Consider the following 23016-nt stretch of genomic DNA (forward strand, 5'->3'; position numbering starts at 1 on the left):
CAATAACATCAAGTAATGAAGCCTCCAAACCAAGTTAATAACGTCAGGTAAGCGAAAGAGTGTATAGATGCAACCAACATTTTTCAAGGTGAAGTCTAAATAGATAAGAATCTTGCATAGAAGGTTGAAAGAGTCTCTGCTAATTTATTCTTAACTTGTTTGCTGTTGTTCGACTGAATAATGTGTCAGGTGTCAGCAGATACGAGTCAACTTGACTCTCCATTAATCACTCACACCGGGCCTCTTTCCTTCCAAGACCATCTATATATCTGGATTCTATTTTCCCCTCTTTGACCTCCTTCACCTTCAGAAATGCTCCCTCCAGCCATCTCAGTGTCTCGTCTGCTCAATAGACCGGGAAGATTGTCTCTGGCTTTGTAATACGCTCATTTGAACTCTGTGATGTCGGAAAAACCAGTGTACACTCGGCTCAGTACGTTACTACATATTCATGACTCTTTATTGTTCCTTCAAGTTTATTTTATGTTATATTTTGTATGTGTGGTTTATTTATATTGGATAAGGTTCAAATGGTTCTAGACTCATTTGTCTTTTGGCAAACTATGATTACATTGGTGCCAGAAGCCTTTAGACCAATTAAACCCTCCCTTAGAACACTATTTATGTTACTCCAATATGCATGTAAATTAAAGATGTTTTTTTTTGGTACACATTTAAGCAAGATGTACCAAAAGTATTGAATAAGAAAGCGTCACAATCCAACCAATAATGGCTTTTTATACACATTTTTAAAATTAAATGCAAATCCTTGCTTTGATCCCCAAAATATTCAACTTCCAACAATCCATGTTAAATTCCCAATTATAAAGAATTTCAGATGCTACAACAAGATAATAATGTATAAAATCTCAATTCATAGATGTTGTATAATTACAGTCAAACTTTATTAAAACCATAATACAGAACTCTGCAGCAAGAATTCTATCCGGCTCTAGTAGAAGAACTCACATTTATCCGATCCTTAAATCTCTTTCACTGGCTGCCAGTTTCTTTCAGGATCAAATTTAAAATTCTGGTTCTTACTTTCAGATCTATTCATGGTCAGGCTCCTCCTTACATCAGTGATCTGATCCAGCCTTACACCCCAGCTCGGGCTCTGAGGTCTGTGGATCAGAATCTACTGATGGTTCCTGAACACGGTTCAGGACCAGAGGAGAGAAATCCTTCCAGGCTGTTGCTCCTAAGCTTTGGAACGATCTTCCTCTCTCTTTGTGTTTGATGGATCTACTGATTCCTTCAAGAAACATCTTAAGACACTTTTATTCGTGCAGGATTTTACTTGATTGTCTGAGACTCCTGTGTTTGTCTCAGTGGTGTCTTGACTTTTTAAGCATCTATTTCTTTTAGTTTTGTTTTGAATGCTTAAGCACTTTGTGGCCGTGGTCCAGAATCGCTCTACAGATATTACTTACTTACAACAAGATAATAATGTTAACTCATAAAATCTCAATTCATAAGTGTTGTATAATTAAAGTTAAATGGAATTAAAACCATAAAAAAGTACAACATTTGTATGCAGTCCCTGAGACACATTATCATTTTGAAATGACTCTCCTAAACTTTTCCCAGATATGATAAAATTCCCGTAGACGAGTAAATGGAAATTAAAGGCTTAAAAGGAATCAACACCACATGTTACTTAAACACAAGACTTACCGGCTGAATTCCACTGTCTTGTCATAATACTTGTTATGAATATTGTTGTATATTGACACACACAGAAAAAAAGGTTCTCCACAATCCTCGTTGAACTCTTGATAAGAAAGTCCCGCCATCTTGGCTCCATGTTTCAGTGTTCACTTAAACAAGCAAAAACGGGAGAAAAATAACGCGGAGGAAGTTAATTTAATATGAAACGAGAGAGCAATGAGTCCATGTTGTGGTGTTATATTTTGATACCAAACATGGAGATAAGTGCGCTTCATTTAGCCTCCAAGAAAACTACAGAAGCAATTTGTAAAGTACACTGATGCTTCAATTGCGTAGTATAACTCTGCCAACAGAACTCTGGCTTCTCCTGTGATGGAGTTTGACGCCTGTGGATTAAAACATGTTTCTTCAATGTAGCCAGACGAAAACCCAAAGAGAGGATTTGTCTACTTTCCATCTGGCTTTTTAAAATATTAATGTTATAAACTATTTAGAAGTTGCATTAACTTACCATTATTTTGTCTTACTAAACAATGCTGCATCCCGACCCATGATTATCCCCTTCGTATAGCCGCGGTTATGACAAACTCTTTCTAATTGTGGGAGTCTAGAGAACTGGATTTCCACACCAAGTTGCATCTTCACGAGTCTCGGCCCCGAACAGCTGTGTGGCCTGCTGGGACAGCAGCGGCTCCGGACAAAAATGACAAGTATTTTATGAGCGCTTTTGAAGATGATGGCTTTATTACAGTGGGTCTGTGACCTTGCAGCAGCCCACTTAAGATTTAACGCCCCATCGCCTTCTGGTTTCTCATCGCACCGTCAGCGACACGTCTGTGTGTTAGTGCTCGGAGGTCTACAACGAAACGTGCACGTATGACTGTTTCGATGAGCTGTTGGTCAGTTAGTTTCTAGTGAAAATAAATAATGTCTATGATTGACAAGGAGCTGCAGATAGTTCCTGTGCATTGAAAGAACACACACAGAATAAGAAGATGGTTCACAGGTTAGTCACTTCTTTTCCAGACAGACAAACACAGTCTTCAAACATATCGTGACACAACTGCTCATTTCATCCAATGATTGCTCAACATTTTGGGATGACACTTGGGTGTATTTGTTGACTCAAACTTACTTGCGATGGATTTCTGTTTGCCTTGGAAAATAGCATCAGCTTTTTTGCTGAAATGTGCACAAACTTTTGATCAACGTTTTGTACGTTAAATTAATTTTGTCTTTACATAACAACATCGTTTTTTGCAATAAATACATTATTTAGGCTTTTATTTATATATAAGATATGAAGATAGATATAAATAGTATTCCTTAACACACATTTAAAAAAATAATGATATATATTTAGATGATTAGTCATCAATAAAATGAATTTAATATATTTAAGTTCATAACTTTGCAATCCTTTAACAAGAGATTAGAGTCTAAATTGAACATTAGTCTTAATATTAATTAGTTCAGAGTAATCATAGCATAATAAAAAAAGTATATTTAGCTTTTTTCATTTAGTATTTAGATTTTTCAATACATTTTCAGGGTAACGTAGGAATATGCTATCTTAGAAATGCTTAGATTTTGATGTTGCTCTATAGCCCCACCTGGATTTATGAAGGTTGTGAAGTTATTTAATTTAATTGTACGACTTTTAACCACTAGTTCTCAAGCAGCCAAACTCACAAAACGGAAAACTATAACATATATACAACTGGATCACTGAGGTGAATGGACAATGGTAACAACAGCTGTTTTTGGCCATTCAACAAGTTGTTGTAGTTAGGAATGCAACTGATCCAACCACCTGGTGGTGAAGTTGTTAAGGTGCATGCTACACAAATATATTGAAATATATTATTATTATTGGTCTGGAAAATATTTTTCAATAAGCCAAAAAAATTCTGTAATTATTTAGGTTGTTTATTTTCTTTCATTTGATGAGCTCCTTGTTGGTGATATGCAGTGTTCTTGCACATTCTATATATGTGTGTTAAATGGTTAGTTTACCCAAAATTCAACTTTACCCATTTTCTACTCACCCTCATGTCGAATAAGGGTTATATTCAGAGTCATCCTCTCCTTTTTAGAGTTTGTAGACAAAAAATGATGTTCATTTTAATCTCAGTCCAAAAAACAAACTTAAAAACATCCAAATACCTCCATGATAGTCTATAATGTACATGTTATATTGATGCCTCAACTTCAGTATTTAAAAAGAACACAAACAAATCATTATATATATTTGTTTGTTTCCTCATTGAAACACATTGAAAGTGTCAGTGCCCAAGATTGCTGCCAGCCTAGCAGCTTCCGCTGCATACAAGCTTAAAATAAAGTTGTGCAAGATGGACGTTACAGATGATCATTGTAATATTTGGATGTTTTTAAATGTATCTTTTGGACAAAGGTGAACCTGAGCTCTGTTCGTAACAAAAACGAGAGGTTACGAGAGAGTCCAAAATATATATATATATATATACTGTATATATATATATACTGCAGTTAAAACAAAACTCTTCAGCGAAAATTCTGAGAATTCTAGTAGAATAACTCACATTTCCTTAGGCTTTGGAACAATCTTCTTCTCCCTCTGTGTTTGTTTTATGTTTATAGCCCTTTTTGATTTTTTTAAATTTGTATGCATTTTAAACTGTGTGTTGCATTTTAGTGTTCAAGTGCTTTGTGACCCTGGTCTAGAAAAGCGCTTTACAAGTAACTATTATTTACTTACTTGCATACATTTTTGTCTATAATTCTAAAAAAGAACACATTACTCCGAGAATAATCCCAACCCTTAGTAAACATGAGAGTGAGTAGAAAATGAGTGAAGTTTGAATTCTGGGTGGGCTATCACTTTAAACATCCAAATGCTGATACAGCAAAAAGAATCTCCTTGGACTGAATTTCTACCTCCACCCTTGCTCTTTTTTTTTAACTTCATTATCATTGTTTTCGTTGATCCTCTCCTTTTACTAGCATAAACACAACGTCAATGCACATCATTTTCAACCGAAACTTTGTAGTAGAAAAAACAGTTGTTATAACTACTATTGTGGAACAACTGAATTCTCATCTGACACAAGTCTCTTCTAAAAATTGAGTTTAGGTCCGGGTGGGTTCAGCGGATCTCCATCCAGCCCCGGACCCGGTCCTGATGACCCGTGAAATGATTGGTCAGTCCATGAAGCAGACGGCTCTCCTGGCCACAGAAAACGCTTCGCTGCTGGAGGAGAACCGTGAGCTGAAACGGACTCACAAGCGAATACGAAGCGAGTAAGATCAGCTTCAGAATTTTCATTTCTGTCGTTTTCATCGACCCATGCACTCAAAGTTAGGTTCCAGATTATTAATGCAATTATTGTTTATTTCTATTTCCAGCCTATAAATGCATTCATGCCACTATTTTGAGAGTCTCGCTCACTGCTATTGCTTTTTAATTCCCACGACCAGCTGTTTATTTGCACAGCGACCACACAGTGACATCACCATTCGCCACCCAACTCGGAGCTTGTCAGGGTAACGCCCAGAGTTTCGGGCTAAGATTATCATTAACAACCTTCACATAATCTTTATTTGTATATTGTTCCGTACACAACCCCCAAACCTTGTTGTTTCTTTTTCAATAGTGCGAGTGAAGCAGGGTTTTTATTGTGCAACACTGTGATCCTTCTCCTCTAGCTTCGATCAGCTGGTCCAGGCGAAGGAGCAGAAAGAGAGGAAGTTGTACTCTTGTTTTGTCATGGTGATGAAGGAGAAGAAAGCGAAGCTCCGAAGCCTGAGGGACGAACTCGACCAGCTCGAGAGCGAAAAGAAACGCAGGTAAAGAAAATGTGATTCATGGCTTCGACAACCTGAAGGTGTCAAACATTACGCACGAAAGGGTCGTAGGGCCGTTGGATCGACGTGTGTCACACCTCATTGTTTCGCGAGAAATACTCGACGTCTTCCGCTTTTATGAGCTGGTTTTGTGTTCGCCTTCTGCGGCGCCGTTTGCTCATAATGTCTCAGCTTTTATGCTCCTCTTTCCTATACATTGTAAAAGTAACGTGGTGAAAGCCAAACAAGCAAGAAAGAATGTCAGTGTCCTCGGATGTGTGGCAGCAATATTGAATTGAATACTATGGCAGATGAATATAAAACAAATGGTTTGATTTAACTGTCACTTACAATCTGCTCATGTTAACAAACGTCTATTGTTCACTCAAGACCAAGTCAAGAACTGAACAAAGGATCGGACCAAAGCGTTCATCCGTCCCAGGAACCGACCGTCATCACTGCAGGTTTGTTTTTGATTATTTACTGTGTGGTTGTGTATCTGTTATTTCTATCAATGGTAACCATTGATGTTTAATTTCCATCTTTAAGTAAGTAAGTAATTTTTATTTTTATAGCGCTTTTCCAGACCAGGGTCACAAAGCGCTTAAACAATCAAAACAATATTCAATTAAGTATATACTTTAAAGGTCAAGATAAAACTAATAACACAACAGGAGTTCCAGAAAATCAAGGAAAAGCCTGAACAAATTTTTATTATTATTTATTTAAGGAAGTCGACCCATTAATGCAATGCAGACTTCATATACAGGAGCACAATAACTGAATACATTTACTCCCCATTACCCTATAAACTCCAAAAAGTTAAAAATAATTAAGCCCATTTAACCCATTTTATTAAAAAAGGATTAACTGTAACTCAACAATATAATTAAAATACTTTTTCCTAACACTAAAATCTGTTACGGTTCCCACAAATGCAACACATGTCGCGTCATTTAAGGTTTCATTTGTCAATCAAAATTGAATCTATTCGTGTTTGGAGTATCCCAGCATGCATCACATGAGCCCTGGTTGCATGTGTGGTTTTATATTGTGTTGGTACTGAAGGAGAGTCCATTTGTTTTTCTTGTCTTTTACAACTAATGTGAAAAACCCAACTTTCCTGACTCAAATGTTGAAGTCTTCCTCTCCAAGATGCAGTAAGTCCCTCATCACGACCATGTTTTGAACTTATTACTTTATAAAGTTCTCCCCCGTCTTAAATCTGGGCGAACGAGAGGTTACGAGAGTCCATTTTGACGTAATAATGTCTTCACTCCTCCTCCAGCCAGCTGTAATCACGCCCCGCTTTGTTTATGCAATGAGTCCCTCGGAGGTGGTGACTTCCAGAATGAATGCCGCGCGGTGACAAACCTTCAAGAGACGCCGAAATCGACACATTAGTTGACCTTTTCTGTTTCATTTTGAATATATCTTTTGTATGCCACACATTTTCTTTTTTACGTAGTTGGCAAAACCTTTACCACGGAGCATCCTTCAACCCCTGAAAGTTAAGGTGGCTAGCAACGTCCCTGATGAAGTGTTCTGGGTTCGCTGGCATCCAGAAAGATCCAAGAACACTCCGGAGAAATATTGTCTATACAGAAAAGCGCAAGCATCGGTTCCAAACCTGCTGAGTGGAGGACGAATGATGTTGACAAGAATCACGGAATCATGGACGGTTCACTAAACTGTAATCTCATTGTTTAGATTTTGATCATTTCAGCCAAAAAGAATTACACAGTTGTTGTCTTGCTCGCTGGAAATTAATCACGCCACAGTCTTTGGTCTGGAAGGTTGGACTTGTACGGAGAGTCGGTCGGTCTGACTTCATAGGTCACAATCTGACTAAGCAAATCAACGCACTTTTGGGCTTTGGAGTTTTCTACGAGCCCGGTTTATTGTCCAGTAAAGCTGACAGTTGATCGCTATTGATTATGTGAGCAAGGGGGGGTTTGTGCGCAAACTTAAGCGGAGAATATACCCCCGGGTACTGGCTTTCTGGGAAAGACTTGAAGTGAGTCATACCCTAACAGAGCTGCTGTGATTGCTTCAGCACGCCTCGCCGTGAGGTGGTCTTCCCTTCCTGTATCACGCCGACCCGGCTCCACGTCACGACTGCTGAGTCAGACCTCCTCGTACCTCAGCAATGGCGTCTGCTGGGAAAACCCTTTGGGTCCCTCACATCCAGAGTTGACACCCCGGGAGCAGCTGATACGGTTGACACTGTTACGCCTTCATCTGGTTCTGATTTCCGCGGCTCTAATTTTCTCTCTTTTACATTGTTAATGTCCGCGCACAAGGCTCCCTTTTCCACTCTGGACTGACGTTATTTGAAATGATTTTTTTGACTGGCGTCTTTTCAAAACTTGTTATCTGATGTTTTTTTTCTATCCCCCTTGATGATTTTGTCGCTCCTGAAGCTTTACTACTTGGGTGTGGTTTCACCGTCATGGTTGCACGAGGGGACGTGTGTCAGTGTCTTTAGACGCTCAGACAATTTCCAAATGGGCGTTTCTCCACTGGCTGTTATGACTGTGACGCAAAAAACAAGTCGTGTTGTCGGCCATTAAAGTTTTCTAGCGTTTGTTCTAATCCGAAGGTTTCGTGTTTGGTTGCCCCGGCAGCAAATGAAACCCATCAGCAAGATGAATAAAACATTCACACGACAAGGTTTTGTGACTAAACTAGCGCCCTCTTGTTTTTCTCTTATGCCTTAAACAAAACTTTTTTTAAATCAGTTTATTGTAACGACCAGAGTCAAGCACCAAACATTTTCTCCTGGACGTTCTTGGCCTCGGTTAACCTTCTTAGCCCGAGGGTGTGTTTCTATAATGCGAGATAAGAAAGAGTAATTACAGAGTAGAAATCCACACAAAGGAAAGAAACTCTCTCTTTGACCTGTTCCCTCCAGGTATGGCATCCCAGCGTGACAACATGGGAAGCAGATCGCTCGCTCTAGGGGGATTGAGGATTAAGGTGATTGACAGGGAATGTCAAAGAAACGAAACGATTCGGGATCAACTTCTTTTTGATCGTGAATAAATGATGATGATTTTATTGTTTTGTGTAGCTCAATCCTACTCCAAATGTCTTCAGTTCCATCATCCGTGTTGTTTAATAAGAATCCTCATCTCACTATCAGCCCATCTCGGGTCAACTGAGATCGCCTGTTAAGCTAACACATCTGAGGATCTCAAATATGCTAGTAGCGGTGTTTAAGGGTAAACCAGTGTGTGTCGATGTGTACAAACACAAGTGTGTTCTTGTTTAAACTTAAGTTGTGTGATTCCACAAGGAGGCTCTTTGGAAGACAACAGGGGGTTTTAGATCATTTCAGCCACACATCGATTTTGAATTTATATTCAATACTCAAGCATCCTTTCCACTGTGTCCATTCACGTGGTCAAATCGTAGCCGGGTTGGCAGATATTCCCCTTTCTTTCTTCCCTCGTTTCCGTTCCCATGCTTCAAAAAGTCCCCTACATTATACACAGACTCATTTAAGCCCATGCAAACTCCCACAATGCTCTTTGATATTTGCACACATCACCACAGACGTCTCCTTAGTCACACAAGCCGGAGAACAATTTGGTCTCCTTCCCTCCCGTTCAAAATGATGATAAAAAACACATTTTATTTCATCATAGCCAAACATGAATGTACTTTTAGTTAAAGTACACAACAGCCAGCTTGAGTGTCATTCGGTGTAAAGTGACTCAATCAAGTATGAAAGGGCTTGAGAGTAGATGGTTCTGCCTTGACAAAAATGGAGTCGATCAAACATCCTTGATTACAATATAACATTAAAAGACACAAGTGAGTGTTTTTCTCTGCCTAAATACAAATCATTTCACTTCTTTATCAGTAATTGTTTTATTTAGAGACTTGTTTTTCTTTCTGCTTGACCCTCATGGGTTTTAACAGCAAGTTAGCATCCTCTACTTGTATGCCTTCGTCATGTCCATAAACCTCTTTATCCAATATATCGCTATATTCCCTCTATACTTGTCCAAAGCATCCATGACTTTAACCCACTTCTTCTATTTCTAACATTCAAAGCAAAAACACAACAAATATTTATTGATGCATTTAAAGAAAAAGAGCCTTTTTTTTTTTAAATACCTGCAGCATTTTTCCTTCATTCCATAATGGATTGCTATAAAATGTAAGTAAATGAAATTCTTTCTAACTCAGGCCGGGATATGACTTGCTACGGCATCACGATGGAGCCTTCTGATGATGGACAGGAGAGCCAACAATGTGACACCCAAGACACGGATCCATCTTTTGATGACTGAAGTAGCAGGTTAGTACGGAAATTGACTTTAAAAATACAGACACTGAAACAAATGTTTAAAACTTGATATTTCATTTGTTTCTGAACCAGAATTTTATCTGAAATGTTCTTTGAAATCTCCATGACATGATATTCAACCATGATCTTATTAGAAAGTTGAAATAATGTTTTTATTCTGAATGAAAAAGAATAATTCATATTTGTTTCATGTACTCATCAAACATGTGAGTAACATTCATTCTGTTCCCATAATCGTTCTTTTGTCGCTGTGTGGACAACATCTTTTTGAGTTGCCTTTGTAAACCGTTGCTTCAGTTCTAAAGTTTGTTTTTGCTGATTTTTCATGCTGAAATATTCCCTTATAGCATGTTACTTCTAAACAGTGAAGCAGTGAAAAGATGGCTTCATATACTGCTGTCAGTTGTCTCTTGTTTTCTCAAACATGTTTTATAAAAGATCGGGATCTTTTGGGAGTGAGAACAGGCTTATTAGATAAGATGGAATTTATAAATAACTCTGGAGATCTCCTTCGGGAAATAGGAAGAACAAAGTGCAAGGGATGACAAAGTGCAAATATAAAGAACATGGATCAAAGGAAATGCACAAGAAAAGGATATAAAGATTAAAATAGAATAACAAATTCAGAATTATACATCTTATACATTCACAGATGAGGATAAGATGAATCGGCCAGCACAGATGCAACGGCTCGCATTTCTTCACTTATATGGAAACTGATCTGCTTGTTAGCATTAGCCTCATCATAGTAAGTAAGTAAGTAAGTAAGTAAGTAATATTTATTTATATAGCGCTGTTCGAGACCAGGGTCACAAAGCGCTTAGACAATCAAAACAATACTCAAAAAAGTACATACTTTAAAGATCAAGATAATACTGAGAACAACACAGGAGTTCGAGAAATTCAAGGAAAAGCCTGAACAAATAGAAACGTCTTAAGGTATTTCTTAAAGGAGTCAGTAGACTCTATCAAGCGCAAAGAGAGAGGAAGATCGTTCCAAAGCTTAGGAGCAACAGCCTGAAAAGATTTCTCTCCTCTGGTCCTGAGCCGTGTGTGTGGAACCATAAGTAGATTCTGATCCACAGACCTCAGAGCCCGAGCTGGGGTGTAAGGCTGGATCAGATCAGTGATGTAAGGAGGAGTCTGATCATGAATAGCTCAACTCAACTGTACCTAGTTTGTGTTGCGTTTCCACCAGCTCGGTACTTCGAAGCAGATTCTCATTTTGGTACCTGCTCCACTTTAGTTCCGAGCGAGCCGAGCCGGGGCTTAAAAAGGTGACGTCAACCGACTACGAGCCACTGATTAGTCTGAGAATTACGTGATTAAAGAGCCATCAGTGCATAAAAAAGAAAATAAAAAGGAGTACAGTATGTCAGTTTTTCCGTGGCCATGATATTTTTGGAAGTTTGATCGAGCGACCTGGAATGAAAAGGGTTTTGTCTGTTGTTTGTCTTTGTGTCGTGTAAAAAATGAGGTGAACAGTGAAACTGTGTTGAAAAGCACCAATTGACATGTCATAAATCAGTCAACACTCATTTAGATTTTATATTCAACAGAAACATGTTTGCGGAGGACGGATCATCCAAAATTCTAATCATTTAAATGCATTCTTTCAACACATTGTCTCGGACCCTTGAAACAGTTTATAACTATAAACAGTATAATAACTCATAATAGTTATTCATGAAGCTTCATCACTAGATAACAAAGTTCTTGACCACAGATTTTTTTTTTTTAGTCATGATCACTCTTGTTTTTTAAAACAGAATGTTTTGAAAAGATAAATCAGAAGTTGATGCTATAACGATAGCAAGAAACCGTTCTCGAGAAGCTGGTTGGATTGAGCTTACTAGGGAATTCATTTATTTCTTTGTGTTAGATGTGTGAATAATTTAAAATCCAGTAGAATGTGGTTTAAAAAGGTTACCCCTCATTTAAAGAGATAATAATAAGAAGCATGACAAGGATGAACTAATGCGAACAAAAGTACATCTTGTGTTGTTAAGTGAAAAGAAAAGAAAAGCAACATATTTTCTTTTCTTTTGTCATTTTTCAAATACAAATCTCAGCTGAGCTTCTCTCTAAGATTTAGCTACTACTTGTTGTCCAAAACTATATTCATCTTAATTTGATGTGAAACATGATTTTCTTTTTCCTTTTTTTTTTAACATTTATTCTTCTTTGGAGTCATTGTTGACTAATCCCCGCGGTCAGAGAAACCAGCGTGGTCTATCAAAATCACCCCCTTCCTTGATCCAATTGTCCCATTAACAAATGTCAACTCATTATTCTGTCATCAGCCGCGGTTTTTACTGCGGCGCTCTCGCATGCAGGCGCAGAGTCTGTGCCGCTCAGACGCACTTCCCAGCATTCTCGCGTCCAACTCTGGATTTCTGTCAACTCGTTTATTTTTTATGATGCTGGTGCTAATTTCTCAAGCAATTACCTGCCGGTTCCGTCCAAATGGCTGCCGTCTCCACAAAACGCATGCACGGTTCTATAAATTACTCTTGAAATACTTAACTGACATTTATTTTCTCTGTACATGTTCTACTTTGAATAAATATATATATTTAGTTTACTACATTTTAGTTTATAATATTGAACTTATTTTTGTGAAAAACACATAACAACTTTTAGTTTAATTTTAAGATTAAAGAAAATTATTATTTTAATGATAATTAATAAGAAAATAATCATGATTTTCTGGAACTCCTGTTGTGTTATCAGTTTTATCTTGCCCTTTAAAGTATATACTTTATTGAATATTGTTTTGATTGTTTAAGCGCTTTGTGACCCTGGTCTGGAAAAGCATACAAATACAAATTACTTACTTACTTACTTACTAACATTTACTTTTTCTTTTCTTGTTTTTTATTCATTATACATTTCTGAATCTAAATAGTTGCTCTAGTCCAATCTGATATGTCGATTTTCTCTCGTGTAAACTGGTGTCCCACGTATTGTTTCTTGTGATTATTTTGACACCAAATTTTCTTTGAAATTTTCAACATTTTGTGAGTCATTTATTGTAAATTAATGGCCACTTTTACTCAAATAAACTCTGTCTATACCAGACATTATGAACATCTGGCATGAGGGACATTTTTGCCCTTGATTGGAATTATTTGCGTCTCAAAGACTCATTAAATGAGTCTTTTTTTGTAACAAAACTAACTGCTCAATAATAGTTAAAGACAATAAAAAGGAACTACCAACCTACTCTAGTTAAGGGACTCAAAGATCATGAGCTATTAGAAGATGTTGACTTAGTAAGTAAGTAAGTAATTGTTATTTCTAGAGCGCCTTTCTGTTCCCAAAGCGCTTTAACTTAGTAAATGTTGTTGGAAGAGATTGTTTTAAAATGAAAGGCTTATCGGACAGATTACTTCATTTAGATATGCTTTTTTTTTAACTTTTCCAAATCAACTTTTAATTAAAGTTTGGCAATGCTATATAATGAAACTGTGGAAATAATAATAAAAACAGTGCTACAAATTACTTTTTTATTAATTTGCTGGAAATTATATTTTAAAGTAATACAAGTTCAGTTAACTAGTGTAAGTAAGAGTCATTGATAGATTTTTAAATATAAAGGCTTTGAACCATCAATTGTACAAAAGGACTCCAATATTTTATTTTCAACCTAAAAAATTGTCTTTTTCCACAAATCATTAGCAAATATCGCTAAAATAACACACTGTGGAGACATTCAGTTTGTAACACGTTTAAGAAAGCAAAATTATTTTTATCACGGCCTGTATTTCCCTTCCTGATGTTACATTACCAGTAAATCATGGTTCAACTAAACCAATGACCAGTTTAGTTTCAGCTGCACACACGTCCCGTCGCTCCAGCTTCTGTCCACTTACGTAATATTTCTGGTTTCAAGAAAATTGAAAACGCTTTCTAAACCGGAACCAACTTCTTAAAGGTTTCTCTTGACTCATGAAACCAGAACAAATATGCGGCATCTGTCTCACATTAGCTGCACAAATCATATACTTGTGTTTATCCCGAGTCGAGAGAAATGTAATTATTTTGGATCCTCCTCTTCCACGTTTTCTTTGGCACCCGGTACGAGTCTGATGCCGCCGTTTGTTCGGCCAGACTTGGCCCTGGATCAGAACCTGCATGTTGGACGATACAGTAACTGCTGATCTTATTGTATGTTGACCAGGCTCTGAAGGGTCGGGATTGATAATGAATCTACTTTTTTTCCCTTGACCTTGAGCTGGGTTTTTGGCTGGGTTTGAGCTGGAGTGTTACGTGCCGAGGACAACACCCAGAACAGGGTGTCACCACCAGGGAACCAAAGCTGTCCTCTTGCTACTTACTCATCATGTCTTGCTTGTCTTTTCGCTCTTTTCATTACCGGCATCATCATCATCATCATCATCCCTCTCATTTCCACCCTGAAATTTTCCTCCACAATAATAGGACAGTCTTTGTCTGAGCTTTTTGATTCTCCCGTGTCCTGGCGAAATCTGAAAGGATGGTGAAGAATCTTGTTTGACCGTCTTCCTCTCACCTTCCGCCGCCAGCTTTAGGTCCCGAGGTCATCACAGCGAGGGGGCGAAACCAGAGAGGAGACCCTCTTCCCCGGTCTCACCGTTTTACCTTTGACTCCTGGACCTTTTGCGGTTCGGATGGTACCCGCACATCGGTTCGGAAGACGACGGGGGGCCGCCGGGGTAATCCCAGCGCACGTGATGGCGGCTTCAGTAATCCTCCGAGGAATGTCACACTTTTCTAAACATCTAAATAAATAACAGCATCAGGATATTCGTCCGAAATACGCTGACATGTGGGTGGAAAAGCACTCTTTTAATGAGATATTTTGTCATTTTTTTCTTCTAAAAAAACACAATAAAGTCTCGTGATTTTAACAACAATCCTGTTTAATTCTTTAAATAAATTCAATGTAATTCTAACTTTACAAGCTAGCTAGCCATTCGAGCTAACTAGACCAGCTAGCTGAAAGGAAAACTGCAGTTTAAACTTGTTTCAATTGAGTCAAGATTGTTATAACTCTGATGTAATCTCGTCCAGTGAAAGTGGGAGGATGGAAGATGGTTTTCAGTCGTCAAGCAATGTATTTATAGATGTATACATCTAGGAAAACCTTATGAATTGAAATAAAGGCAGTATTTAGAGATCAGGGGCATTGTGTACTAAGGGGTTTTACGCACAAAAAACGTGCTTAGCCACCTTTTACGTCAAAGTCCATATGTATCAACACTGAAAAGAGCGGTAAAAAGTACATCATTACCGCAAGGTCTGTAGTTCGCGTACGCCTGGATCAGCTACTCAGATGCATGAGTTACGATCAATATTGATCATAAATTAACACACAGTAGTTGTACTTACACGGGTTAATATGTTCTCATGTTCCCAAATAAGTAACTAAAAGAGTGTTAATAATGATGAAAAGATGATCGCCTCAGCTTCATATGAATGTGTGACACGGCTGCGCAACACAAGCACAGATTCTTATTACATTTCTAAAATTAAAAGCGTACGATGACATGAGGAAAACTTTAGCTGCTTTTATTCTTCAGCTTCACTCTGATTAAACGTGATGTCGTTTCACAAGAACGTCGGTGACTCTCGTGAAGAAGACTTAAGGCGATCAGACGCTGATCATTTTGTTCGTTATATTATAAAAACAACCTCTTCATTTACATTTTTTATGAATATCAGCTTCAGGATATACGTCCAACTGGATTAATATTCAGTATAAAACGCTCAATGTTGTCTTTAATAAATACAGATCATCCGTTTGCTGAATGAGAACATATTTATAAGTTTGTGAATCATTTAAAATCCACTCGTGTAACAACAAACACTTTCCACTTTGCCGTGGAAAAGGTACGTCTGTCCGTTTTTTGTGCGTACGACCCCTTAGTACATAAGAGCCCTGGATTATGAATATTAAATTTAACATGTGTGCAAGACTAATTGAAACCTTGCTAGCGTAATGTCCTCGTATCAACCACCGATATCCTGTTAAAATTAAAGGAAGTATTGTTAACCGACTGACCTCTTAAGTCTCACGTCTACATCCTTAAAACTTTGGCCCCAATTTTCCAAATTATGTATCTCAGAGAAGCTCCTGCCTTGAGAGTTTGGGCAGCGCAGGTCTAAAATTATACAGCGACGAGTGACACACTGATACACCCACAGTTTTCGGAGGAGAGATTGTGTTGGTATTTACTTCCTGCAGCTGTAGCAACCGCACACACAGACCCTTGTTTCATACTTTTAAATTCTGTTTGAGTCCGTCTTCGGTTAAAATATTGTACCAGGTACGACTTTATAGTCTAATAATAATGTCTTATTGATGGATAGTTTAGCGTACAATGCTAAAATGCACAATATGTTGGTCAGATTTATTTATTTTTGGCAATACACAGTTAAAATATATGCTTTAAAAGGCCAGGACACGTAAGACAAACACAGGAGTCCCAGAAAATCAGGGGAAAGCCTGCACAGATAAAAATGTCTTAAGATGTTTCTTGAAGAAGTCAGTAGATCATCAAACACAGAGAGAGAGGAAGATCGTTCCAAAGCTTAGGAGCAACAGTCTGGAAGGATTTCTCTCCTCTGGTCCTGAAGCATCGTGTTCAGGAACCATCAGTAGATTCTGATCCACAGACCTCAGAGCCCGAGCTGGGGTGTAAGGCTGGATCAGATCACTGATGTAAGGAGGAGTCTGACCATGAATAGATCTGAAAGTAAGAACCAGAATTTTAAAATTGGTCCTGAAAGAAACTGGTAGCCAGTGAAGAGTTTTAAGGATTGGGGAAATGTGAGTTCTTCTACTAGAGCAGTTCAGAATTCTTGCTGCAGAGTTTTCTATTAACTGCAGATGATAAATTGTAATGCAATTCCTAACTAAGTGTTTGCACAAATGTTTGTTTGTCCCCCAGCATCTAACTTTAAATAGCTGGGATAGTCTCCAGCCACACCGCGACCCTTGGGAAGTTTGCTAGCTTCATGGAATGAACTGTAGAAAATGAATCATCGAACCATTAAATCTTTCCGTAAGTAATTAAGCCAGAGCAAAGGCACAAGTTAGTCACACTGACAACATTTCCTGGTCATTTTGAGTCATTTTTTAAAATATATGTTGATAATAATCATGTTCACAGCAAATTTTCAATCGATTTTTTAATGAACTAAAGACAAGTCATTCTCACGCAGGGTTCTACGACGTAAGTGCTTTACCTTGACCTGAGTGCACCTCTGGATCTCTTCCAGAAATGAAGTCAAAAACTGTGTCAGGTTTATAAATGTTGTCCCCAAACCACCTCCTCTTTTCTTGGAGCTGCAGCAACAGAGCTCAGTGTTCCCAGAAGGAAACCAATGATGGAAAATCTTTGTCCATCTATTGATTTAAAATGTTTACACACATTTATATTCTTTCAAGTCTTTTTTTTTTTTTTAATCTTCGTGACAACACCTGGAGTCCTGCCGAAAGGGTTAACGCCGTGTTTTAAGGGGGCGATGACGCCTGAAATTAAACTTCAGTCCCCGTCTTATCATCGTCCTTCACTTACTGCTGCACCTGTCGTACTGCACGCCTCGCCGGGACAGAACCGGACCGCGGAACTGCGGCGACAAAGTTCTCTTTGTCTTTTGAACGTCGCCAAAACCCTCGACTCTTCGGTCCGACAGTTGAGTTTCTGTGTCCGTCATGTCCACACGGATCTGTCAGTCAACAAGAAAAAGTTAATCCGGGGTAACCTGCAGGTACATCTGTTCAAGGATAATCCTATGGAAGTATATCAGCGCCATCAGAATATTGAATGATTGAGTTTAACATTTTAAAAAGGTGAGCTTTTTAAATAAAAAGTTGTATTTTTTTAATCATTTAATAGTTTTTCTTTAACAGTTGAATTTTAATAATTTATATGTTGTAACATTTAATTAGTATTTTACTTATTTAGTGCAATAATTAAAATATTGAAATGTTGAATTCGTTTTTATTTAATAATTGAACACAATCATATGTATAATAAAACAGTTTGAATGGTGTTTAAATATTTTTTAAATTTCACAATAATGGAACTATTTTTTACACATAGTTTGATATTTTAATGGGCACAGCTGGAAGAAAGTTGAATTTAAATGGCTAACGATTAAAATACATTGAAATTAGAAAACATGTTTTTATATTATTAGTATTTAAATATAAAACCATGTGTAAATAAAAATGTATTTAATTTGAAAATATTCCATTTTTTGAATTCAATTATTCAATATTGTCCCCCGCCTCTCGCCCCGAAAAGCTATGGCACCCCACGCAACCTCCATAAGCGACAGAAGATTAATTTATCCTTGTGTTATCTCTGGGTCAAGGTGACCCGAAAGCCCAAAAACAAATGTGTTTGTGGTATTCCTTGTTTTGTCTCTGGGTCAATATGAACGACCTCCACCACTGCATATGTATTAATGAGAGCCAGGGAGGTCAGTTTAGCCTTTATAAACCCAAGTTATTACATTTTAATGCATGAATAAAATACTACATTTTTTATAAAAAAAAGTTTTAAAAATGTTGAATTAAATCATGATGACACTGATTTACTACCATATCATCCTGTCCTACTATCTTGATAACCGAGAGACTCCACATCGAGTCAAGAGTGTTGCCAAAAGGGCTTTTGGTTTCAACCCGTCATTACGAGTCTTTTGATCCCTGCGATCGTTGTCTCCCCGACGACTGATGGGAGTCATTATTTGAATGAAACCAAACAATGTGCAGATTTGAAAGTCAGATAGCGAGACATTAAGAGTGTGTTAATGACACTCCAGCTGGCTGGAGACGAGCCTTTCTCTCATTGTTTACAACTCGTCCTTCAGTCAACATGTGTTTTTCCTATTATGGTTACTATCCTGGGCCCGTCGCTGTTCGGGAAGCCTGTCGCTGGATGTGCACGCCACCCAAGCATTTTAATGGGCTACACTGATTTAATTTTGGTCTCGCCGTGAGGAACTGTAATTGCCACTGAAGAAACCAAAATGACTTTCTACGAGTGGATTTTCAGTAAATGCCGGTTGATATTTCCTCCACTTCCTGTCGGTCAGACGGCAGCATCATCCGGCGCTCGGTGGTTCAGTGCCGGAGCGCTGGTTCGACAACAACGGTGGCGCTGGCGCTAACGTTCGGTCCCGAAGTTTATTTGAGGAAACTGGATTGTAAAGTTTCATTTAATCAATTAAAAATCTAAACGATCTCTTCACTTCCACTGTAGAGTTGCTTTGACTACCTTCATTCCGTTTGTTATCCAGTTTTGTATCATGAGAACATTGTGCCAGTACCTTCTGTTGACCTGTAGGGGTCGTTCCTCACTTTTTACTTTTGTACATCACTTTAAATAATAATAATAATGTCTATTTGTATAGCGCCTTTCTAGACCAGGGTCACAAAGCGCTTGTAATATTAAGACCAGACTTAAGGAAGCAGTATTAGAAAGTATTGGATAACATCATGATGATCAATCATTATTTTAATGGAACAAATATATTTGTATATATTTTGGGACCCAAATGTTATTTTTATTCTTCTAATTATTTATGTGTCATTAAATGACGAATATGTATCATTGTGACATCATATGAAATTTAAGATTTCAGTTTCCAAAAGTAAATGAAATACATTTGAATTGATTTTACACTTTTGAACAACAACAAACAAGTCTTTAGACAGTTTTCTTTCTATTGTTTCTTTTCCATTTTATATTACAATTTAACTATAAGTAGAAGAAATCTTGTTATTACTAATTGCTTACTTTATTAATAATTAATTAATAACCTATAACTGGGCTACTTTCCTGACTCGCATGTCAAAAGTCTTCCTCTTCAAGAAATAGTAAGTCTCTCATCATTACAATGTTTTGAACTTATGCGATCTCAGCGAACAAGAGGTTACGATAACTCAGTCCATTAGGTCGTAATAATGGGGTTTGCTTCTACTGAAAAAACAAACTCCACACAGAAAGGGTCACAAGTTGACTCCCTCATCGACCTGGAAGCAAACCAGCAACCTTCTTCAACCTTTGCCAACCGCCGAGAATCCTATAATTCCGCGGTGACATTCTTCCTGTTAGCATGTGGCTAATTGTGCGCCAGATGCAACAGATTTTTTATAAAGTAATAGAACAAATACGACAATAGATAGCTGGTTAAGGTGTTTATCTAAATGCTGCCAAAAAGTATTTTCATATTTGTATTTCTGTGGTGAAAAAAACACAACAATTTCCTATTGTTTTAATCGTCAAGAATCCTATAATTCTGTTACGATTCGTTCTTCCTGTTAGCATGTGGCTAACTGTGCTGTAGTTCTACCACAGATTTTTATAAAGGAATCTCAAATATATGTTTCTACTCCATGGTAAATAGTCAAGATAACCAAAAAGTTAGTTTTGATTCAAATAATTAAAGTGAATGTTAAGTGTTAACGTTCTTCTGTTAAACATCTCAAGCAAAGCCTCCTGGGAAATGTTGAACCTCAGGGCACCAACCTTCGCTGATCCACCTTTGAATTCAATTTACTCTCTCTCTCCGTAGGATCTATAAAAGAAAATAAACCCACTTTTCTTTTTAAAGCTCTTGACCTTTCAGTCTCTCTTGGAACGGCTACAGAAGCAACAATTGTAAAGCGTGGAGAGAGAGAATCTGTGGATGTTGGTCAGAGCGACGCGACCACAGCTGACATTGCTCTTAAATGATTGACACCTGCCCACCGACGGACACCTGGTGCCACAGACGCTTGTGCCACTTTGTTTACTCTGCAGCGCTAGTTTGAAGCCTCTTTTCTTTTCTTTTTTTCCTTTCAATTATTTTTATGATGTTCGGAAGCCGTGCAAATGGGTGGGTGTGGTTGGAGGACGAGAATCTGACACAGTCTGGTTGGGTTTTTAATAAAGTTGCAAGTGTGACATGAAGTGTTTACAGAGTCACACAAAACTAGTATAAAATGTTATATATTTATAACTCTTATGGTTACTCAGGCAAGAGTCTGAGATCGATATGGACCAGAAGATCCCGGTTCAAGAACTCTTTCTACCCGTTTGCTGTCTGCATTATGAACATTATTTAATTAAACTTTATGTACTTTTTTTTATTTATTCATTATTCATTATTTATATGCAATTTTTCTCATTTTCCCCCTTTTTTAAATTTCATTTCCCTTTTTTATTTTCAATTTATTGTATTTAATTTGATTCATTTCTTATTATTTTATTCATATTATTTAATTTTTATATTCTTGTGTCGTGTTTACAACATTGGCAATAAAAGTTTCCTGATTTTGGTTCTATATCATCATGTGACAGTTGCTCTATGACCACCAGGGTCTTCTGTTTAAAATGTGTTTTTGACTTGTTGATATTTTTTTGGCAGAAGAATGAAATACAACTTTATTTAAAAAATCCGCCTTCACAGCACTTAAAGCCTCACCAGATATTTTACAGTGAGTCAAGATAAAGTTAGGTAAAGGTTTTCATTTATTCTCAAGTACACATGAAACAATACTATGTTGTCGGTCGAGGAGCCAGCTAGCACTGAGGTCTCGACCTTTTTGAAATGTTTTATTTTTAAAGAACCAGCCTCATGCTTTACTAAGATATCCAGACAAAATAATAATAACATGGCGCTATCAAAAAAAAGAGAAAGACAAATATAGCCCTTCATTACACTGAATCAATGGATCGTTTCACTAAAAAACAACATTTGTTCTGATCGGTCAAGAGCGATGGGTGGAATGGGATGTTGTAGAATTTGTTTTCTTTAATAAAACTTAAGACTATAATAATCAATACAACAAATAAAATATGTATTCTTCGTGTGCAGCCCAGTAACAAATGAATCATGAACCACTGAGCTACTTGACCAAGTGTAATGACTCGACTTTAAAAACTTTATTTATTATGATTTAATATTGCTTTTAGCCACCTTTTCTGCCAAAAAAGCCCCTACTTAATTTTAATATTTACAAACGAACAACATAAAATAAATAAAAATAAGCAAATTCTAGGTTTTTTTCTTCCAATTATCTATAGTTAATGTACGAATATTTTTACCCACAATTTTAAACATGTTTTTACTGAAGATCACTGCAAGACGGTACTAGGACTTAAAAGAATGTTCTTTAATTTCCAATTTTACCTTTACTCAATTTATCAAGTATGAATAAAGTATTTGGAAGAAAACATCTAATTATTTGGTTCCACTTTAAACTTTATTAATTCATACAATATATTATTACGGTGTACTGTTTAATTTAGAACAACAAAACGTTTACTGGTTGAGAAAGATCCGGGTTCATGCTGTTTTTCTGATAGGTCAAAAAAGCATAAAAATGACCCTTCAAATTTTCAAATTATCATTGACATTATAAATACCTACCACTATATATTGATTTTATTTGCATTTGTTTATGTATTTTGGACCTTGTGTGACCATTAGACCACAGGTCGGTGTATTTTAAATTAAAGGAAAGTCACTCTAGACACAGAGAAAACTTTCTTCCAGCAACTTAAAAAAAAAATCCAACTTTCATCCCTGTATGAGTCAAAAACTGACCAGAGAGTTTGAGCCACAATACATGCTTATTACAGGCTGGCAGTCACATGGCTCGATTTTTAGATGTAACCATTTCATCAGAGCAATTAAAATACCAAAAAAAAAAAGAAAAAAAAAAAAGAAAGACATTCTAGGTCTTTTTTAAGACTCGGAGCTCAACAAGTCCTCAAAAAAAACAACTCCAAATTATCACACTGACCGCCAAGTGTCTGGTCAAGAGGGATGTTTTGGTTTTCGTGTTTCTGTGAAGCACGTCAACTCTGTGACCCCTTTTCTGAATCGAATTATTAAAAGTGATTTGATTCCTGTGTCTGACCTCACGTTGGCCAGGGATTAACACATCAACCCAATTAAGTTTTTTCATAAAGCAGGTTGTTTGTTGAGAAAAGTCAATGCAAGTGTGTCAAGTTTCAAAATGATGTGAAATTTTAAACATTTAAAAATGTCGTCAATCTACCAGACGCGCCTGGTTTGACTCGAATCACGACTTCCTGCCTTACAAAACGTTCAAATTAAAACGTGCATTGACCTGATTTAAGTAAATGTAATTGTTGCTTTCCCCTTCTTGGCCTCCGACTAAAGCTTCTGGGATCAGCCTCGGTGGTCTGGGC

At 37.3% G+C, this 23016-nt stretch overlaps 1 protein-coding gene across 1 annotated transcript in view; it reads left to right on the top strand.

The window, feature by feature from the left end:
* LOC148088097 (DNA repair protein XRCC4-like) overlaps positions 1-14701 on the top strand; it is a 28210-nt gene extending 13509 nt beyond the window's left edge. Inside the window, exons 4-8 of the mRNA XM_087802671.1 lie at positions 4787-4953; positions 5359-5499; positions 5887-5960; positions 9694-9805; positions 14362-14701. Coding sequence (XP_087658797.1) covers positions 4787-4953; positions 5359-5499; positions 5887-5960; positions 9694-9797 — 486 coding nt within the window. The 3' untranslated portion in view covers positions 9798-9805; positions 14362-14701. The remainder of the gene's footprint in view (positions 1-4786; positions 4954-5358; positions 5500-5886; positions 5961-9693; positions 9806-14361) is intronic.
* Positions 14702-23016: the final 8315 nt, after the last annotated feature.

Source organism: Callionymus lyra, chromosome 1 (assembly GCF_982586985.1).
Source record: "Callionymus lyra chromosome 1, fCalLyr1.hap1.1, whole genome shotgun sequence".
In the NCBI taxonomy this organism is placed as follows: domain Eukaryota; kingdom Metazoa; phylum Chordata; class Actinopteri; order Syngnathiformes; family Callionymidae; genus Callionymus; species Callionymus lyra.